Raw genomic sequence first — 20,725 nt, 5'->3', positions numbered from 1 at the left:
TCTCTCCCAGATTTCATCAGCAGCTCATTCAGTTGCCTTCAGGCTCCCTACCCTTCATCACAGGTGTGCATGAGACAGGTATCTCTATAGTCAACAAACAGGTTGAAACACACTACCAGAAATAAAGAATGGCTATCTTATTGATTTCATTGATTTTATTTTATTTTTACAGGATAAAAATGAGCTCCCACAGACATACTACTATTCCGTTCCCTACCTAGAAGGTAGGGAGATACATGCCACAGGGTTGTACAAAAGATGTGTGATAATATGAGCATGGTTCCCGGAGCTGTGACTGAATATAGCAGGTAGTTACCCAAAGTTTAGTTCACAGCATCAATAACATTATATGTAACAGCAAAACAAAATCTAATGTGCATTGTCTACAAAGGTTGGTAAAAATAGTAATCAATCCATCATATATAAGTATAAAATCATCAAAAAAACAAAAATAATGAACAAAATATTCAGATTTTATTGAGTAGGGAAACACATCTTCTTCCCTCTTTTCTGTTGTTGAAATTCTGATATTTTTTCAATGCTTTGTTATAATTTTCCAAATTAAAATTTCTAATATTCCCACCACCACCTTTTTGAGTCAGGAAAAGTTGAAGATTTATTGTGTGAACAGCAAGATGTTTCTTGATACAAAATATATTTTCTAATTCTTATGTCCATTGGTGTTTGGCTTGCATTCATATCTGTATGAGGATATTTGATCTTGTAGACTGGAATGATAAACAGCTGTGAGCTGGCACGTCAGTTCTGGGAATTGAACTCGAGTCCTCTGGAAAAGCAGTCTATGCTCTTAACTGCTGAGCCATTTCTTTACAGTTCTTAATCAAAAATTTAATCATAAAATATGAAACAAAATGTCCACTTCAGAGAATTCTTTGTAGAGATTTTTATACATTGCAAAGCACCATTTTTTTTATTCTTTAGTGCACAGTCCCAACGTTAACTAGGACCCAAACTAATTTAATTTTGAAATTTAAAATCATTCATTAAACTCATTGCAATTTATCCAGGCAGTGTTTACTCATTTTGTTCCTTAATAAAGCTTGGCATTTAATAATTAAGATACAGAAACATATCAATTGATAGAAAAGCAAGCCTTTCGCTTAATGGGCTTTTATGTTTATTTTATACTAACATTGGAACTCTAGTCTTCATTCATATCCCAGACAAACTTCAAGGGAAAGTTTTTCATGTTCTTCTTGAATATCATATCAAATCGTTCATTCTGCTTAACTGTCAGATGATGCTTCCAGTCTCCAATGGTACCTAGTGGGATAAGCATAGGGACAGCCCGTAGGTAGTGAATAAAAATAGCAAAGGTCACTTTAACAACTCCATGTCTTCTCCAACCCATGCTAGGTAACCATGAGTGTTCTGTGGAGTTTGATTCCTCACCTTTCGTTACAGAAGACAGAACAGGGAAAGACACCTACACAAAACACAACAAATGCCCTGCTAGATCACTGCCCCATGTGTTAAAGAACCAATCATAACCCATTCTTTAGGAAGAAACAAAAAAACTTCAAATATGAATACTTGAGAATTTTTGAAGTAATCTACTATATGTCTAGCATAATACAAACCAACAATATTAATCGATAAAATGTAATATATACCCCAAGGTTGTAGTTATATATGTTCATGTTTCAGTCTTATATTTTATCCCATTGGTCTGTATGTCTATTTTATGCCAGTACCATGCCGGGTTTATTATTATTACTCTATAATGTATTTTGATATCTGGAATGAATATCCCTACAATATTATTTTTTTTGGTTATTATTTCTTTGGCTATCCAAGGTTTTTTCTGACTACAAATGAATTTTAGGTTGGCCTTTTTTAAAATTTCTGAGTACTATGCTGTGGATATTTTGATCGGGATTTCATTGGATCTACATTGCTTTTGGTAAGATAGTCATTTTCTCTATCTATATTAAATCTACAAAACCATGAACATGGAGGTCTTTCCATTTTCTAATGTCTTCCTCAAACTCTTCAAAGATTTAAGCTTTTTCATTGCAGAGGTCTTTCACCTTCTTGGTTAGGTTTATTCTAGTGTATTTTATTGCCTTTGATGTGCTTGTAAGTAGGATTGTGTCCTTAATCTTTCTTTTAGCATGTTTGTTGGTGGTCTATAGAAAGGCTACATATTTCTGTACGCTGGTTTATATCCTGGAACTCTCCTGAAATTGTTGCTTGTTTCTACAGGGGTTTTGTTGGAATTTTAGATTCTCTTATGTATAATATCATATCATATTCAAATAGGAAAAATTTTCCTTCTTTTTTTTCCTGTCTATATCTCTTGAATTTTCTTCTCCTGCCTTATTGTTTTAGCTGGTGCTTCAAGCACTTTGCTAAAATGCAGTGGATTGGATATAATAGCAAACAACCCTCTCTCATTCTTGGTTTTCATGAGAGAGCTTTTAAGTTTTTCTCAATTTAAGATAATGTTGGCTGTTGTGGAAGGTCCTTCCGCTCCTCCAGCCAATAGCCGCTGAGATACCAGCCCATTGGGGCGTGGTCTCTCTCCCTTTAAAAATGTGGCCAATTCCCTCCTTGCTCTCTTACTTCCAGCTCCGCTTCTGGCAACAAGACTCCCTTCCTGATTGTGCAGAGGGCTGTTGTCTGGGACAGTGATCTGTAAGTTTTTTCCCCTTTAAATAAATAACCATCCTATTAATCATAATTCCAAACTGGTGTGGGATTGTTTGTGATTTACGCCTTCACACTCAACATACGAAACAGTAAGAATCAAAATGAGGTCATCGGTTTAAGAGGGAGTGAGAAGAGCACATGGGAGAGGCCAGAGGGAGGGGACATGTCAAGGGTTAAAAGGACAGGGAAGGAGATAAGTGATACACCATTTTAATGAAAATTTCTAATAAAAAATTAAAAGAGTATTTAAGGGCCAGAAAAAAAATGCAATTGCATAGTTCCATAATTGGAGGGCTTTTTAAAATTATTTTGTTATTTGCCTCAAATGTATATTCCGTGTGAAGAGAGAGAGAGAGAGAGAGATACATACAATTCAAACTTGTAAATTCCTCCATTTTCATTAAAAAATTAAAAGCCAAAAACTTTCAATTAGTGATATCAAGGTTACAGAGGACAGCAGAGCTGCCACTGTTACAATTTTACAGGATACACATTTGCAACCACCATTACATCCTTTTAAAAAGGAAACAAACACTGAGTGGTGGTAGCACATGCCTTTTATCCCAGCACTCAGGAAGCAGAATCAGGCTGATTTTTGTGAGTTCAAGTCCAGCCTATTCTATAACAGCTAGTTCCAGAACAGCTAGGACTGTTACATAGAAAAACCCTATCTCAAAAAAAAAAATGGAAACAATAAACATTTTATTTTCTGCTTGAACATGTGATTATACAAACTATTTCTTGCATTTGGAAGGACAGTAAATTAATATTGGTATGAGAATAGATGAGCACTGGTCTAGTTGGAGAATAAGAAGTAAAGGAATGTTAATTGGGAGAAGATAAAAAAGGAACATTTTTGCAAATTATCAAAAGTAACATCAATTTCAATAAAGCATTTACACATTATTTACAGCCAAAGTCTATCATAGTCATCAGCAATGAATAACTTAAAGTAATCAAGATACATGTCGAGTTATGCTTTAGAATGTTACATTAAATAATATAGTGAATTAAAATTTGAGCTTTGAGTTTCAAGAATATCAGTTTAGGTGAGTTTATTTTTTCTTAACAAGTGCTGACACATAATTAGGTCACAATGCCTGCATATGGTTGCTCATGCCTGTGTTCCCACGACAAGTGAGGCAGAGACAAGACTAGGTGTCAGAGGTAATCCTCAGTTACACATAGCAAGTTCAAAACCAGCCTGAGTCACATGAATGAGACCATGAATAAAAATTGAAAAGAAAATATTAATTGTTTATATGTAAGTTTGAATCACAGATGATAGGGTAAATAAGACATGGCTGTAATTATGGCAATGAATAAAAGTGGGGTATGAGGAAGGAGTGGCTAAACCTCCTGCACTTTAAAATACAGTGAAATAAACAGAAGTAAAATTAAAATTCTTGTGGACTAACCAAGTGAGTACCCTCAAATCTATTCTGAGCACTTACAAGCAAGAGGCAGGAGGAAATCAAATTCTAGGCGAGCCTGAGCTACACAATGTCTGTGATGCCAGCCTGAACCAAGTAGTACTAATTTCTTTCAAAATCAATAAATTCACCCCATTTCAAAAATATCCATAGGACAATACTCCTGACATGTCTTAAAAGAGTTGAATCATATGAGTCCTACAGGTTGATTGTTGCCAACCACTCCCTCCTCCTTCCTCTACCACTTAGAGGGAAAACAGGCATGAACAATCATATACAGGTTTTGTGTGTCAGCAGTTGTGAAAAAAGAATGACCTACCCTAAACTGATAATCTATAAGATCACAAGTCAAAATTTTAATTTATTAAATCATTTAATGTAACATTCTAAAACATAATTTGACATATATATTTCATTCCTCATAAGGAAGGAAAACCACACATTAAATAAGTAAAACTATTGTGGTTTATTCTAAAATACTATTAAATTTCCTGATAAATTCTTTTAGTTCAGTGTCCATTAATATTTTTTATGTTCCCTAGGTTCCCAGTGCCTTTATCACCTGGAGAAACACATTGGAAGCACAGTACTATTGCTCCAAGGGAAGAGACTGGGGGAAGTCTCAGTACTTTCATTTTTACAAGCCAGTGATTCTCACCTTTGCGCAGGAAATAGCCATTGCTTCTTGCCCCAATTTCCTTGTTTATAATATTACCATAATTTGCTCGCGGGTCAGATTTCATGTTCTGAAATGTAGCTTGTCTCACAACAGCATCCAGATCTTCTTCACTCAGTTCTTTCTCCAGAAAACTGCAGATTTTAAGCACAGAGCCCCTGAGGTCCTGAAAAGTCATGGGTTGAGGAATTATTAACTTTATGATGGTGGTCTGAGTTACAGCCAAACTTGTGACATAACCATGTAGAATTCCTTCCTAGAAATCAAAGACGGCTCAACAAATGCTAAAGGAAAAATAAATTAATATGATTATTTCAATTGATACAGAAAATAATTTCAGTAAAACAGCACAAAGCAGTAGAAAGTACTTCAAATACAAAAGGCTACATGTAAACACCTACACATAAAATACTTAATAGAAAACATATAAAAATGTTCAGGTCGTGTTGAGAATCACTCAAACGTTCCTACCTCTCTTTGCTACAACCTTGGGAATAAATAAAAAAAAAAGAGGATTGTAAACTAGAAACATATGAAACAGATCATGTGGTTTTCAGTTCAGAAAGAACAATCAAATAACAATTCCATTTACAATTGTACAATGTACAATACCAGGTGAATTTCTATACATTAATAAGGAAACTGTATCAACATTGCATCAATAACAACAAAAATCTTAGCATTAAAGTTAACAAAGGCAGTGAGATAGCCTATTGAAACTATCCAACCATTACTGAAAGAAATACAGGAAAACAAAACAGAGAATTGTCTAATACATATGAATTGCAACACAGTATTGTTTTGGTTTTTTGAGACAAGGTTTCTCTGTAGCTTTGGAGCCTGTCCTGGAACTAGCTCTTGTAGATCAGGCTTGTAGATTTGGGGGAGGAGTATATGTTTGTTTGTTTGTTTGTTTAGGTTGATTTCTTTTTTTCGTTTTTTGAGACAGGGTTTGTCTGTAGCTTTGGAGTCAGTTCTAGAACTAGATCTTGTAGACTAAGTTGGCCTCGAATTCACAGAGATCCTCCTGACTCTGCCACCTGAGTGCTGGAATTAGAGGCATGCACCACCACCTGGCCATATTTCTAGATTTTGAAAGTTTGTAAAAAAAAAATCATGGAACCCAAAATGCTATATTAATACTATAAATAGAGTATATAACACAAATTCCTTTTCTGGAACTCCATGAATCATCTAAATGAACCATCATAATTTGTATAAATGACTCTGCATTAAATTACTGTTATTTGTAACAAAATATTTGATAAAATATGTTTAGTAAAATTTTGAATATAAAGTTACAACTTCCACTTTTTTGAAATAAACACCAATGAACAAAACAAGTTCAAATAGACTCTTAGAAAATATTAGTAGCTGATTTAAATACCTCATTTTCAATTCTGGATAGGTCATCAAATTAAAAATCAACATAGAAAACTCAGTTAAATTGCATCATAGATTAAAAGGATATAACCATTATTTATGGAAAATTCTATCTATATTTATCTGAGCTCTATTAAGATAAAACACTGACCAAAACAATGTAGGAAGAAAAAGAATTATTTCACATTGGAGGTGATAGTCCATCCATCAACAAGAAGCGGCAAGAACTAAAGCAGAAATACGGAGAAATAGTCCTTACTGACTTGCTCCTCCTGACATGCTTTCTTTTCTTTATCTTTCTTTTATGTGGAAGAAACTTATGTGGCCCATACAATAACTATATCATGGTTAGTAACTTACCTTCTACAAATAACTTTGTTGTGTAATAACCATGAAGTGACATGAAGAAATGAAAAACTCTTTAGATAAGAATAGAATCACAGATGTTATAAATACTAAAATTATATGAACAATTTTATATAACTCTGGTTATTAATTCAAGGAGACAAAAGACAAAAATAAAAATTGTCCAAAGTCGTAGACTCTGGCTGAGAATGTAGATTGGAAAGAGAACATTTGTATGTCGTGTATGAGACTCGGGTTTCAATCACCAGCATAGAAACAAACAAAACCAAGATACTGAAGGCAATGTGCCAGGTAAGATATTGGGTGCAGTAAGTCAATTCACCGTGGATAACAGTATGGATCTTACACAATTAAGTATAGGCCCACCATAATCCAGTGACCCCATTCCTAGCTGTATGTCCAATGAACATAAAGTCAGCATTCAAATCATTATCAGAACCCTATGTTGTTGCACTCTTCTCTCTAGTCAAGGCATGGAATGTGCCTAGATACGAATCAATATATAAAAGAATAAAAAAGCACTATATATACAAAAATAGAGTACTATTTTGACGCAAAGAAAAGTAAAAATCTGTTGTTGGTAATGGACAAACCTTAAACTACCAGATTATGTGAAATCAACAAATACAAAGAAATAGAAATCACGTCTCTCTCCCATGGGGAAAAAAAAGTACAATAGTCATTCTGAAAGTTGAACTATAATTATAAGGAATTAGGAAAAGTCTGAGAAAAGAAAGAATGAGAATGTAAAAAATAAGACCAGTGCATGCCGTGTTCATAGATGACAATACCACACTGAATCAACTAACACAAACATTTGGGGGGGGGCTGATAATCTCTTAAAGAGACAAGTCTACGCTATGTATGTCAGATTGTCTGTGTTGACACAAGAAGAAATAACAAGAGGAGACCACAGGGAGAAGAGAGTGCTGAGGAAGACCAGCAGGGCTTGAATGTCAGGAACCTCCATCAACACAAAACCCAAAAATGGCTTTTTGGTGGTATGAGGACAGCAGGGAGCGTGTGGTTTAAACTCAGAGATGATAAGTAATTTTCAAAACAACTACCTCATCTTACCTTCTTCATATCTTCATAGCTCAGGAACATTATACTGAAATCATGTCTGTGTTCATACCAGCCTCTAATGTGATCAAACCAACGGCTTCCTACAACTGAAGAGAAAATAACTGAGTAACACAGTCAAGGCGCTGAACTTACTGAGCAACAAATGATATTCTTTCTTTGATAGTTTAGAGTATTCAGAAGAAAAAATGAAGCCCCTACCATTGGATGTCTATGGGACTATTTCAAAGAGTTGTTTTTGTGTGACAATTACACAAGGCTCATACCAATCTACCTATTTAGGGATGCAGCAAGACAGACACTGAGAAATTCTAGGGGCGGGGGCAGGGTAGATTGTTCAATGGTTAAAACACTGGCTGCTCTTGCAGAGGACCAGGATTTGGTTCTCTGTACCCACAGGGTGGCTCAGAAACCATCTGTAATTTCAGTTCCCTGAAAATCTGAAGCTCTCTGCTGACTTCTGACATCACTTCACGCATGTTGTATATACTTACATCCAGCAAAATGCTCACAAAACAAAATAAATAAATCTAAAACCTTTCAATAAAGAAATTCAAGTGTGTGACCTCAAAGATACCCTTCAGGGACATTTATATTTCTCCTCTCTCTGAAAGCATATGTCTTCATTTCTCATGTCCTATCTGAAGAACAGTGTTTTCTTGCAACAACGAAATAGAAGCTGATTATAAGGTTAGCAATGTGTGAGATCCTGATTCCATACCCCACAGCCTCTTTCATTAATCAGTTTTCCTCAGTAGTGACATTAATGATTCCAGTTTCCCAACAAGTATGGGTCATGCAGAGCTTACATTCACCTTCAACTTTCGCTATATGACTCTTCCTATGCCAATAGATAGAAAGAACAAATAAAATACTTGTAAATCTTTTGCGGTCTAGCCAAAGTGCTTCCTAAATAATATAGAGAGCGCATTTCAAGTTGGCAATCCTCAAATAGTCCTGACAGTGGCAGGATAATAGTTGTGTGTCTGGTTATTTTGGTTCAGAATTATTACCCTTTCTAAGCTTCTCCTGCCACCTCTGTCTCTTAGATACATGTTTCTACTTTGAGATGCCTTAAATATCATCTGTGTTTTATAAACAAGTGAGAGGGAATAAATGTAGTTACCTTTTCCATCTAGAAATTTTTCCAGATAATGTTCTATGGTTTCTGTAGCTTCTAGAGTAGCCACCCAATTTGAGAAATGAAAAAATGAGATCAAAACGTCTTTGGGATTTCTATAAATATAAAGAATCTGCAGAAAAAAATACAAAGTTGCTTTAGTAATTCTTGGTTATTCTAATAAGTTCTAAACAATTAAATGATAGCACTTGTCCAAATAAATTTTTATTTACATCTAGGTAATATTTATGAAAATGTAGTTGGTTATCAACTTTTTGTTTCATGTTATAAAGTGAATACTTCCATTTACATATTATTCCACACATGTGCAAGAATACAAGTCAATGTTATTTTTATATTTTTATTATTAAATTATTAAATTTATTAATAAATTATTAAAGTACATTATTTTTAAAGTTAATAAATGTGGCAAACATGTTTTCCATATAGCTTAGTGCTATAACAATTGATATTCATTAAGTTTTCTGAGATAGCTTATATATAGCCAAGGTAGCAGTGGAAATAAGTGGAAAATATAAGAATGAAATATTATGTTGCTATAAACATCAACAGTATGTACATGTAATTTAAAAAGTAATATCTCTCTACTGTTATGAATGATAATTAGTGAGTTTGTTAAGAGCATTATACCAAAAACAAACACATTTCTAATCTTGAAACAAGGAAATATTTCTTAAATAAGGTTGTTGTTGTATTAGGTTTTTGTTTGTTTTTTGAGAAAGAAATTAAAGTTGGGTGGATAAGGAGGGGGAGAGGATCTAGAAGGGCTTGAGGGAAGGGAAGAATATGTTCAAAATATATTTAAACTTAAAATTGTTTTAAGTGATAAAAATACAATTAAAATAAAATAAGCAAGTGATGAATTTATATTTTAAAAAGTCAACATGTTTGATTATACTAAATTAAGAATGTTACTAATCAAATTAAACCACAAAGTTCCAAAACATGAGACAGGCCTTAAGTAGAGCAGCATGCAGAAGTGACAGAATTAACACCAGTACGAAAATTATGCTAAAATTATAGTAAGGAAAAGCTGGACCAATGGTAGAATCTTTTCACAGGATTATCACTGGCCATGGTCAGTAATATCAAATTTTTTAATCTCATTATTGAACAGCCATATGAAAATTAAGACCAGTGTGAGTCTTCATTCAATAACTGGCACATTGAAAAACATTGAAGTCCAACATGTAAAGTTACTAGAGGAAAAACAAGAACTGGTTCTTTGTAGGTTTGAGCAATAACTGATTATCCACTTTCTTCAGAAATAATCCACCTCCTCTATGAGCTGACTTCCCGGGCACTGTGGCTCTGCAGTTCTATCCACAGATGAGGGTTCTAGGGAAGCTTGCGGAGGAGTACCCAAAAGACGTACTCGAGAATAACCAGGGAGATGTACATCATAACACTAATATGGAAATACATTTTTTATTTAATACTTAAGGTATTTTGTCTGTTCAAAAAGCTCTATGACATACTTTAGTCTTTTTATTCTTGAGACCTTTTGGCACTAAGTAATATGGAAGGTGGGAAGCAAAGATGCGAGGTGACGGCATATTGACATAGTCTAAATTATGTATATTGTACTCAAAGAATGGTACTCTGTCCATTGTTTCGATGTTTTCAGTACTATTCCGGTGGCTGTCAAAATAAATCAGGCTGAGAATCTGCTGGGTCCAGATGGTACCTGTAAAAAGAGGTAACAATCCTATTTTCAGCCTTGAGGTACGTTTAGGTAATAAATAGCTATAGTAACTTCATTCATCTTCAAGTCTTCGATGCTTTTTTTAATATTCCATGTATGCTAACACGCAAGTATAATTTTTGTTTGATTTTTATCTGTGTTCTGTAATAACACTAGAAAAGACAAAATCAAGGGCTCTAAATTCCTTTTTTAATAGTATAATTGTTTTGTTATGATTTCTTGATAGAGATTATTCAAATTATTCCTATAGCTTCTCTGTATTCTGTGTTCCAAGAAAAGTCTTTTTGTAGTATTACAAACTTCTAATAGACAAATAGCATTTGTAGATTAATGGGTATGTTCTTATAATACTGCGCATGTACACCCTGTGCTAAAATCACATCAAGGCAAGCCACATTAACTTATTGCTAACTTTTATTCAGTTTGTAGTTCTTGATCTTCATAATATATTCATCTAGGGTATAGGATGCCCTTTAGCTGTGTTACAGGCATTGCTCTTCCTCCGAGACTCTCTTACAAGTTAGGTATTACAATTTTAGAAAACTTAAAAAAATTGAAGCCCAACCCTAGGTCTCCATGTTCCCATGAATGGATTATAAATACATTGTACCGAAAAAAGAGGTCAAGGTTTCCAGTTTACTTACTAATTCTTGGATTAATAACCATTAAAGTAAGATGACAACAATAAAAGTATTTGGGAAATACATATAAAAACCCAACACTTTTTCCAGTTCAAATGGATCTGGGTGTAATCAAATGCAATGGTACTAATGGTCGGCCTTATTTATTAGTGACGATTCTAAATGATTTGCCAGTGTAAATTTGACTTGAACATTCACTCTTGTTATTCTGAGGATGGCATTATGGTGAATTTCATGAAACGGTCCCTGAAATTTTGAAATAACCATTCTTAGGAAGATGTCACTGACTCCAGAGGTGTAACAATTGGAGTGTCTGACATCTTGCATGAGCCATCACAATCATAATCATTGTCCTAGCCTTCATCCAGGACTTTTAGGAGCAATTGACAATACTCTGGAAAATACCAGATTATTTAAGGCGCCAAACCAAAGGAGTGATATGATGAAGAGGCTTGATTTATCCTTTTCTCTTATTGCCATGACAAGGATAGGTTGCCAGTATGGACCACAGCCAGGATACAGTTCATGCTGAGGTGTATAAATGTACATCTAGAAACATATTGGTCCCAGGTTCACAAAAGGAAGAATTTACTAAAATATTTCTGTAAGACCTTGGTGTAGTTATACACTAGAAAAATAACAAATCTCCAAATACTTTTGTCTCACCAGAAAAAAATACCTAAGGAGATTTCAGAGCAGTAGGATAGGTGAAGATTGATGGAAAATGACCCTCTGAAAGAAAGTCATGCTTTCTCTTGGCCGTACCATGAGTGTCAAACAGAACAAAAACAAAAACCTATTATTTCTGACCAAAGTCTCTTTAACTATACACCAATATTTATAAAAATGCAACAGTTTAACATGTTACTGTGTACAAAGCAACAGATTTTTCAGGACTTGGCAAGTCCTTGAGTTTAAGATCTACGGTAAAATGAAATGGTTATTCCCAGAGTCATGAAGTTCTGCGATACATACAAACATTCCAGAATAGAAAGCAAGGCAGAAAGTATACAATGAAATTAATTTTGAAGTGATATTTTTATCTTTGCATACTTGCACATGTGCCTATGTGTGTTTCTGGTGTATATCTAGTGAATGTGTGTGTGGTGCACTTGTGGATATGGTGGACAAGTGTGTGTGAGAGAAAAATTTGTGCATGTACTCGCTTGTATGTGAGTGCAGCCTGGTGTGTGTGTAGTGTTACGAATACAGTTGCCTTTAGTCCTGGTTAAAAAATGTTCATTTTCTGAGTATGTGGTCCAGCTGGATTCTGCGGATTCTCCTGTCTCTGTCTGCCACCTCACCACAGGAAGCTCAAGATTACAGACACACATTACCATATCTGGCCTACAAGGGTTTAAGTGATCCCATCTCAGGTTTTCATCTTTCAAGGCCAAGACACGCATTTCACTCAACAGCCATCACCTCAGCCTTGAAAAGGTTTTCTGTACATACCATGTACAATCCCCTTGTCTGTAGTGTTTGGCAATAGCCATACATGAACTATTTTTTAAAAGGGATGTGAAATTTTAAGGACAGATTTATTTCTTAAATTGTATCAACCACAGTAAAAACACAAACAAAAATATCCAAGTGTTGATTCTGGTGACTCATTTGTCACCATTGAAAGAGAATTTTCCTGTCCCCAGCAGAACATCACTGCTCCAGCACTGATGGATTTCACACCTCAAGAAAACAAGTGTGTGTGTGTGTGTGTGTGTGTGTGTGTGTGTGTGTGTGTGTGTGTGTTTGTACACATGCATACTGGTGAGTGTAAAAACTTCTTTTCTCAGTAATTTATTTATTTTTATTTTATGTGCACTGGTGTTTTGTCTCTATATATGTCTGTGTGAGGATGTCACATCTTGGAGTTATAGACAGTTGTTAGCTGCCATGTAGGTGCTGGGAGCTGAACCTGGGTCTTCTGGAAGAACACTCTTAAATTGTATTAAGTAGATCTCAGTTCCTATAGAATACTTTTAAAGCAAGCGATATGTGTTTAAAATTTATTCTAAACAATGAAGCATTTGCAAATTTGCATTCAGGAGAAATTATTTCAGATGACGTGATCCCTGTCCAACAGACCAAACAGGTCAGCGCTCACCAAGTGTGTGCTCCTTGCTCTATGTTGCACATCTCATTCTCACAACATTCCTGCTTTCTACCAGAGTACACACTATATTCTCTGATAGTGGCTTTTTCTCCTACAGATTGGGGTTTTATTTAGATTTTATCTGATCATAAATTGTTATGTAAATATAGGTTTTCTGCTTGTGGAGAGTAGACAGGAGCCATGTTTCCACACATAATTGTAAACCAAAGAAGACATTAAGAGCACATGCCCACTCCTGGCACTTACCAGATTTTGGATAGGTTACTAAGAAGACATCATCATCTCTAATTTCAAAATCTTCCATCATTTCTAAATGTTCAACATCTGTAATCAATTTCTCAAAATTATATCCTTTAAAGTTAAGCAAATATTCATCTGTGTTATCCATAATTATTCACCTAGAGGTAAATACATAGAATACATTCTGTAGGTCAAGTATTATACAATATTGAATAACAATTGCTGGGAGGTTAATATGGGCCAAGCACCATTTAGATATATTATGTGTATAAATATTTACTGTGAAAAATAAATTACATAAGTTATCTAAATTTCATAATACGTTAATGTTGCTTTATTTTTCAAATCACCTCATTAAATATGAGGAAAAGAAGAGTTAGTACATTTTTCTGTAACTCCATGTAGATTATCGAGATTGTCACAATTCTAAGCATACAGATGAAAAAAATGGGGCTACAGAGAGGGCAACTAAATTATTCAAGGTTGCCCAGCTAGCCACCCTCAGAAGATTTCATAACAAAAAGTTGGGCACAGAGGACATACAGATAATCTAGAACACTTTGCATTTTTTTCCTGCATGTTTTCATCCTCATAAAAATAAGAAACTCTCCAAGGTGGATTTTTTGTATTTGATATAAGGTTTAGATAACCTGCTCTCTCCAAACAAGGCTTCTGTAACTTATCTGCTGAGCTGCTCTTGAAATGAGCAGCACCAATATCAGAGCTTCTGAAAGTAACTCATAGCTACAGTAACTTACACTTATAGTTATAGTAACTTATAGTTTCAAGGTCTCCTATGAAACTTTCCATAATTTTAATTTCCAAACAAAGAATCTAACATCAGAACTGCAATTTAATCTAAATAATAAATGAATTAGAAATATAAATCAAACAATCTCAAGATAATTATGTCCTTGCCAAAGTTTGATCAAGCCAAATATCTCCACTGGGTCTGACAAAGAACTCTCTATTTGAAGATTAAAGTGACCAGAGAATGTTCACAGTTCTCATAGTACCTTAGCACTAGTATGCATCCAGAATTGTTTCTTTTTAAAAATTCTGCCTCTGAGAAATTCAATTTGATAAAATTTGAAAATACAGCATTGACTAAATTGCATGTCAATAATCCACACTTAATTCAGTATGTAGATGATTTGAGTGAGGCAAGCACTTGCTATATAGTCTAAGCTGGTCCAGAACTCAGTGTGTATACCAGGCTAGTGTCAATGTGCATGGATGATATTGGCTGTGATGGAATTACATCCATGCAACATGCATGACTAATTTCTTTACAGAAATCTATCAGGTAGATGACCATTAAATAAGAATCACCTAGAAGGCTTATTACTGTGAACCACAACTTAAGATGTCTAATTGGGAAACTTCTGCCTTGCAGGTTCTTTCCCTAACAACTCAAGTCCAACCATCCTCACCATAGAGTGTTGGAAATGAAAAGGTTGAGCTGAAGGAACACACACACAGGAATTTCAGTGGAGGTAAATGGCACTGGTATTAAAAAAGAAAGCTTAAATTTATCCTTGGTAGTATGCTGAAGGAACTAAACAGCACATAATAGAAATCAGTGGAGAGTCCATTCATAGAGAATATTGCTGGAGTGAAGAGAAGACTAAAGAGAGTCTACCACATCTCACCTGACACCCACAGTACTTCCACATACTGTCTATACATCACTACATGCTCCAACCCGACTGTCCTGGGTAGGTGTGTTAGAATGCCTCTGAAAGCACACTGGATGAAATTTCCGTTTGTTCATAATTGTATTCAGTCACACAGCTGAGCTATCTTTTAAAAGAAAGAGAAAGAGGGGAGGCAGTAGAGACAGGAGAGAAGAGGAAGAAAAGGAGAGAGAGAATTTCCTTCTCTAAAACAAGGAAAGAGGGTCTAAAGAAGGTTCATTTTGGAAATAGACATCAGAGGTTTTTACTGACAGCAGGAAAAATGATCATATGGAGAAAGCAAGTGTATGTCTTCTTCATATATTTTGCAATGAAGCTCACAAAAAGAAGAAAAACAAATTAATGAGAAAAAATATTGAGACAAGGTCTCTTTATGTAACCCTGGCTGGCCTGGAACTCACTATATAGACCAGGCTCATCTCCAGTTAGCAGAGATCTACCTTCTTCTGCCTCCAGAGTGCTGCAATTAAAGTCATGCAAATTCATGTCTAGACTATAAGAAGAGAATTGTACATGTATTATGCAGAAGACAGGGAAAGCCTTGGTATTGTCTAAATCTATACTTTTCTACTCACAGTTTGTAGATCAATGGAAGAAGCAAAACCAGTTCTGATGGAATGTTAAGAAATGCAGGAGTTGATGGCTGTTGAGGTGTAAATGTTCCCTGCCACGGTTTTCTTGACCAATTAGAAGCGTTCTGGGAAGAGTAAAGTGAACTAGGTTCAGATATGTTGGGTAAGACTGTGCTGGAAGTAGGAAACCAGAGACTTTTGGAGCATGAAATAAGTTAAACATTAGGAGATTATAGTTAAACATTACAGAGATCTGGAAGATATATTTTACATTTACTTAGTTATAAGGATTTTTTATGTAAAGAGCAAGTTATATTTGACACCTATAGTTACAACTTACTTGGATAAATTCTGGAAATGATGATAACCAAATCCTTTTAAGGGTATCTGAGTAGCTAGTTTCAATTTTTCAGGGAGTTATTGCTCTGTTCTTTATCCCAGTTTGTCCTGGCTAAAGATTTTTTTGTTTGTTTTTGGTTTTTGTTTTTGTCAACTTGACACAAGCTAGGGCATCTGTGAATAGGGAACCTCACTTGAGTTTTCATCAAATCTCCCTGTACGGGAGACTGTGGAGCATTTTCTCAATAGTGATTGATGTAAGGAGCTGAGCCCACTGTGGGAGGTACCATCCTGGATGAATTGTGCAGGGCTGCTCCAACACACACACACACACACACACACACACACACACACACACACTAAGCAAGGCATGGAGTGTAAGTCATAAGCAGCAATCCTCCATAGTGTCTACTTGAGGTCCTGCTCCCAGGTTTTTGCCTTGATTTTTTGCCCAAACTTCCCTTTACAGTGGGGTATCAGCTGTAAAATAAAATAAACTTTTTCCTGTCCAAGTTACTTTTGGTCCTGATTTTATCACAGCAACAGAGAGAAAATTAAGTCACCATTTGTGCTGGTTAGGGCTAGTTTTATGTCAACTTCTCACAAATTAGAGTTATCTAAAAGGAGGGCACCTCAATTGAGAAAATTTCTGTAAGAGGTCAGGCTATAAAGCATTTTCTTAATTAGTGGTTTATTGGGCGACCGTTGTGAGTTGTGCCATCTCTAGGTGGGTGGTTCTGTGTTCTGTAAGACAGCAGGCTGAGCAAGTCATGGAGAGCAACCTAATAAGCCACACTACCCCAAGACCTTTGCATCAAATCCTGCCTCCAGATCCTGTCCTGTAGTTTCTGTCCTGACTTCCTTCAGTGATGAACAGTGACGTGAAAGTGCAAGCTTCCCAACACGCTTTTGGTTATGGTGTTTCATCAACAGCAGCAGTAGCCCTAAGACACCATCCTATTGTTAATTGCACCTACGCAATTACTTCCACCATCGCAAAAACAGATCACACCAATGAAGGTTCCAGTCATTTTTTTAAAAAATCTTTTCATATATTAATTTTTTTCCAATGCCTTTAGAGGACCCTTCTTAGTGATTTCCTTGTAACCCTGATCCTCTTCTTAGATGTAGATATTACCTGCATTTGGCTTTCTTCAATAATGGGTTTTTGTTCAAAGCCTGTTTTCAGTATCTTCTCTCATGTCCTTGCCCATTTTTCAGTCTTCTGTTTCCCACATTCACTGCTGTTAGGTAATGATTCTCAGGTTCCCACAAAACACAGAATTTGGCCCCAGGAGAGATTCTTAAACTGTTCAATGCACAAATCTTTCCTGGTGAGATAATAGAACATAATCTAAGGGTAATTCAAGCTTCTAAACATTGAATTTGTCCCATTGTACATAATGCTTTAAACTGAGGAAATATTTGTAAAATAGTCCAGGTTATGAAGGAAGCAGTGTACTGAATATGGATATCAATGGGATAAAACTACTTACTAAAATGAACAGTTAAGCCAAGACCTTCTGGTTGTGTTAATATGAACTGTCTTTGAACTAGACGCTTTCAGGGTCTTAGAAGATATATAGATCTCATGAACATAGAAGGGATAGGAGAAAGGGAAACAGGACACTTGTAACAAAATGCAAACAATCTATGACATAATGATTAATAGAAGGTACAACAAATTCCCCCTTTCACTAATAAAACTTTTACTAAAGTTTGAAAATATAGAGATTAATAGATTTAACCCAATCCATGAGAATTTTTTGCAATAAATACACAAAATAAAAAACTGAAATTTATTGTTTATGAAGAATTTTTTCAAATGAGTAAGAAAAGCAACCAAATCCATAGGAAAGGGGATCAAAATTGTGACTAGATAAACACAAAATAAATTCCAGTGAGTGTTAAGATTTATGTTGTTCTTTCTTTTTAATAATTATGGGAATACAAAACACATCACGGACTGATTCTATAACTTGATTATTGTGAATAGACACATGGATATACCCATACCCCTCTGACAAGGTCTCTGAACCAAGGCTATATACTCAAGAGGATGGCTGAGTCAATGGCCATTTTAGTTTTGTCAAGGGCCATGAGAGGTATAGCAGCGTTCAATAGGTTGACCTACCAGATGAATGGTTCTCTGGTAAGAAGCCCCACCTGGCAGGGCCATGGAGTTACTAGCTGTGGAAATCAGTTGCTTCTGCAGTTGCTTCTGTCCATAGATTTCTCTCATGAGTCACTTTATTTCTTCCCTAAGAATAGCTTTAGGCATTTCCCATTTCCTGTGATGTGATGTGATGTGATGTGGTGTGTGTGTGTGTGTGTGTGTGTGTGTGTGTGTGTGTGTGTGTATCTGTGGGTAGTCTGAAAGAAGACTTTTCATTTGACTGTATAATTCTGATATATAGAATGTATATTGGATACCTTGAATTCTCCCACAGCTGACTTGGGACAGCGCAACCTCAGTTTACCCCTGTTCTATTATTTACTAATAGAGATACAGAAAAAAGCTTTAGATTACTTAACCAACTCTAAAGAAAGGAATTTTTTCTAACTCAGATATCAGTGGAAACAACTGTCCCGGTGTGTAGTAGGATGATCTAACCCATGTCTAATATCCTTATTGCCACTTGAGTGTGGCTTACCGGGACGAGTCTAACAGGCATCCATCTCAGAGATGAGGAGTGGCAGGGCTGCTTCCCACCACCCAGCTAGTTTTACCCAAAATAATTACACGGAAATTGTATTCTTTTAAACACTGCCTGGCCCATTAGTTATAACCTCTTATTGGCTAGCTCTTACATATTGATCTAACCCATTTCTAATATCCCTGTAACACCACGAGGTGTCTTACCAGGGAAGATCTCAACCTGCGTCTGTGTCCGGTGGGAGAATCATGGTGACTGACTGAATCTGCATCTTTCTCCCAGGATTCTGTTCTGTTTACTCCGCCTACCTAATTTTCTGTCTTATCAAAGGCCAAGCAGTTTCTTTATTAAGTAACCAATGAAAGCATCAAATAGACAGATGACCCTCCTTCATCACTGATGTTTGGCACAGAGACTGAAAGTATCTCTGGGTTTGACACTATACAGCCATAGTTTTTCCCTTTGACAAAGAAGTTAAAACTGTACAATAGAAAAAAATAAAGCATCTTCAACAAATGGTGCTGGTATAACTGAATGTTGGCATATAGAAGAATGCAAATAGATCCATATCTATCACCATGAACAAAACTCAAGTCCAAATGGGTCAAAGACCACAACATAAATCCGGCCACACTAAAGCTCATATAAGAGAAAGTGGGAAGTAGCCTTGATCACATAGGCACAGGAGACCACTTCCTAAATATAACACCAATAGCACAGACACTGAGAGCAACTATTAACAGTCAGTAAGACAAAACAGCTGCCTAGAAAATGGGAAAAGATCTTCACCAACCCCAATATGATAGAGGACTGATCTCCAAAATATATAAAGAACTCAAGAAACTAGACATCAAATTACCAAATAATCCAATAAAATAAAATGAGGTACAGACCTAAACAGAGAACTCTCAACAGAAGAATCTCAAGTGGCCAAAAGCCACTTATGAAAATGTTCAACATCTTAGTCATCAGGGAAATGAAAATTAAAACAATTCTGAGATACCATCTTATAATTGTCAGGATGGCTTAGATCAAAAACACTGATGAAAGGTTATGCTGGAGAGAATGTGGAGTAAGGAGAGTACTCCTCCATTGATTGTGGAAGTGTGTGTAGCAGGCCCCTCTGTCCATGTGTTGCTTTCATTGGTTAATGAATAAAGAAACTACCTTGGCCTAGTTGATAGAACAGAACTTATGTAGGCAGGGAAGATACAACTGAATATTGGGAGGAAGAAAGGTGGAGTAGGTGAGAGACACCATGTAACCACTAGAGAGAGATGTGTTGAATACATCCTGGTAAGTCACTGTCATGTGGTGATACACAGATTAATAGAAATGGGTTAAATTAAGATGTAAGAATTAGCCAATAAGAAACTAGAGCTAATGGGCCAAGCAGTGATTTAATTAATACAATTTCTGTGTGGTTATTTCAGGGCTAAGCTAGCTGGACAGCTGGGACAAAAAAAAAAAAGGACCTTCCTCCCTGCAACAATTGGCACTCAATAGAAGTGCAAACTTGCTCAGCTGCTGTGGAAATCAGTATGGAAATTTCTTAGAAAATTAAGAATCAGTCTACTTCAAGATCCAGCAATACTACTTTTGGGATATACACAAAGACACACACTCACACCACAAGAACATTTGCTCAACTGTGTTCATAGTAGCATTATTCGAAATACTCAGTATTTGGAAACAACCTAGATGCCCCTCAACCGAAGAATGGATAAAGAAAATGTAGTACATTTACACAATGGAATACTACTCAGAAGTAAAAAACAAAAACATCTTTAAATTTGCAGACAAATTGATGGAACTAGAAAAAAGCATCCTGAGTAAGGTAAATTAGACACAGAAAGACAAATATACTATGTACTCACTCACAAGTAGATACCAGACATAAAGCAAAAGACAGTTCACAATTCCAGAGAAGCTAGAACCCTCTTTCTGGAAACAGATGGAAGAAGATGCAGAGATCCACAACTAACCACTGAGCCATACTCCTGGAG

General features: G+C 35.7%; 1 protein-coding gene across 1 annotated transcript; it reads right to left on the bottom strand.

The window, feature by feature from the left end:
* Nucleotides 1-122: 122 nt before the first annotated feature.
* On the bottom strand, nt 123-15,777 carry LOC142842504 (amine sulfotransferase-like). The gene is made up of 7 exons (XM_075959228.1): nt 15,727-15,777; nt 13,461-13,612; nt 10,234-10,442; nt 8,741-8,867; nt 7,609-7,703; nt 4,765-4,948; nt 123-1,284 (listed from the first exon to the last, which is right to left on the bottom strand). Exons 2-7 carry the CDS (start codon nt 13,600-13,602, stop codon nt 1,163-1,165), a joined length of 879 nt encoding a protein of 292 aa, XP_075815343.1. The 5' UTR covers nt 13,603-13,612; nt 15,727-15,777; the 3' UTR covers nt 123-1,162.
* Nucleotides 15,778-20,725: the final 4,948 nt, after the last annotated feature.

This window comes from Microtus pennsylvanicus, chromosome 1 (assembly GCF_037038515.1).
Source record: "Microtus pennsylvanicus isolate mMicPen1 chromosome 1, mMicPen1.hap1, whole genome shotgun sequence".
Classification (NCBI taxonomy): Eukaryota; Metazoa; Chordata; class Mammalia; order Rodentia; family Cricetidae; genus Microtus; species Microtus pennsylvanicus.
This window is presented reverse-complemented; position numbering and strand designations above follow the sequence as displayed.

Excerpts from the sequence above, each read along its gene's own strand:
- LOC142842504 (XM_075959228.1), bottom strand. The coding sequence starts at position 13,602 with ATGGATAACACAGATGAATATTTGCTTAACTTTAAAGGATATAATTTT. Across the intron at positions 8,868-10,233 it reads TCAAGAATAAAAAGACTAAA|ATTCTTTATATTTATAGAAA; the intron begins GTATGTCATAGA and ends TTTTTTCTGCAG. Across the intron at positions 7,704-8,740 it reads AAAATTTCTAGATGGAAAAG|TTGTAGGAAGCCGTTGGTTT; the intron begins GTAACTACATTT and ends TTTTCTCTTCAG.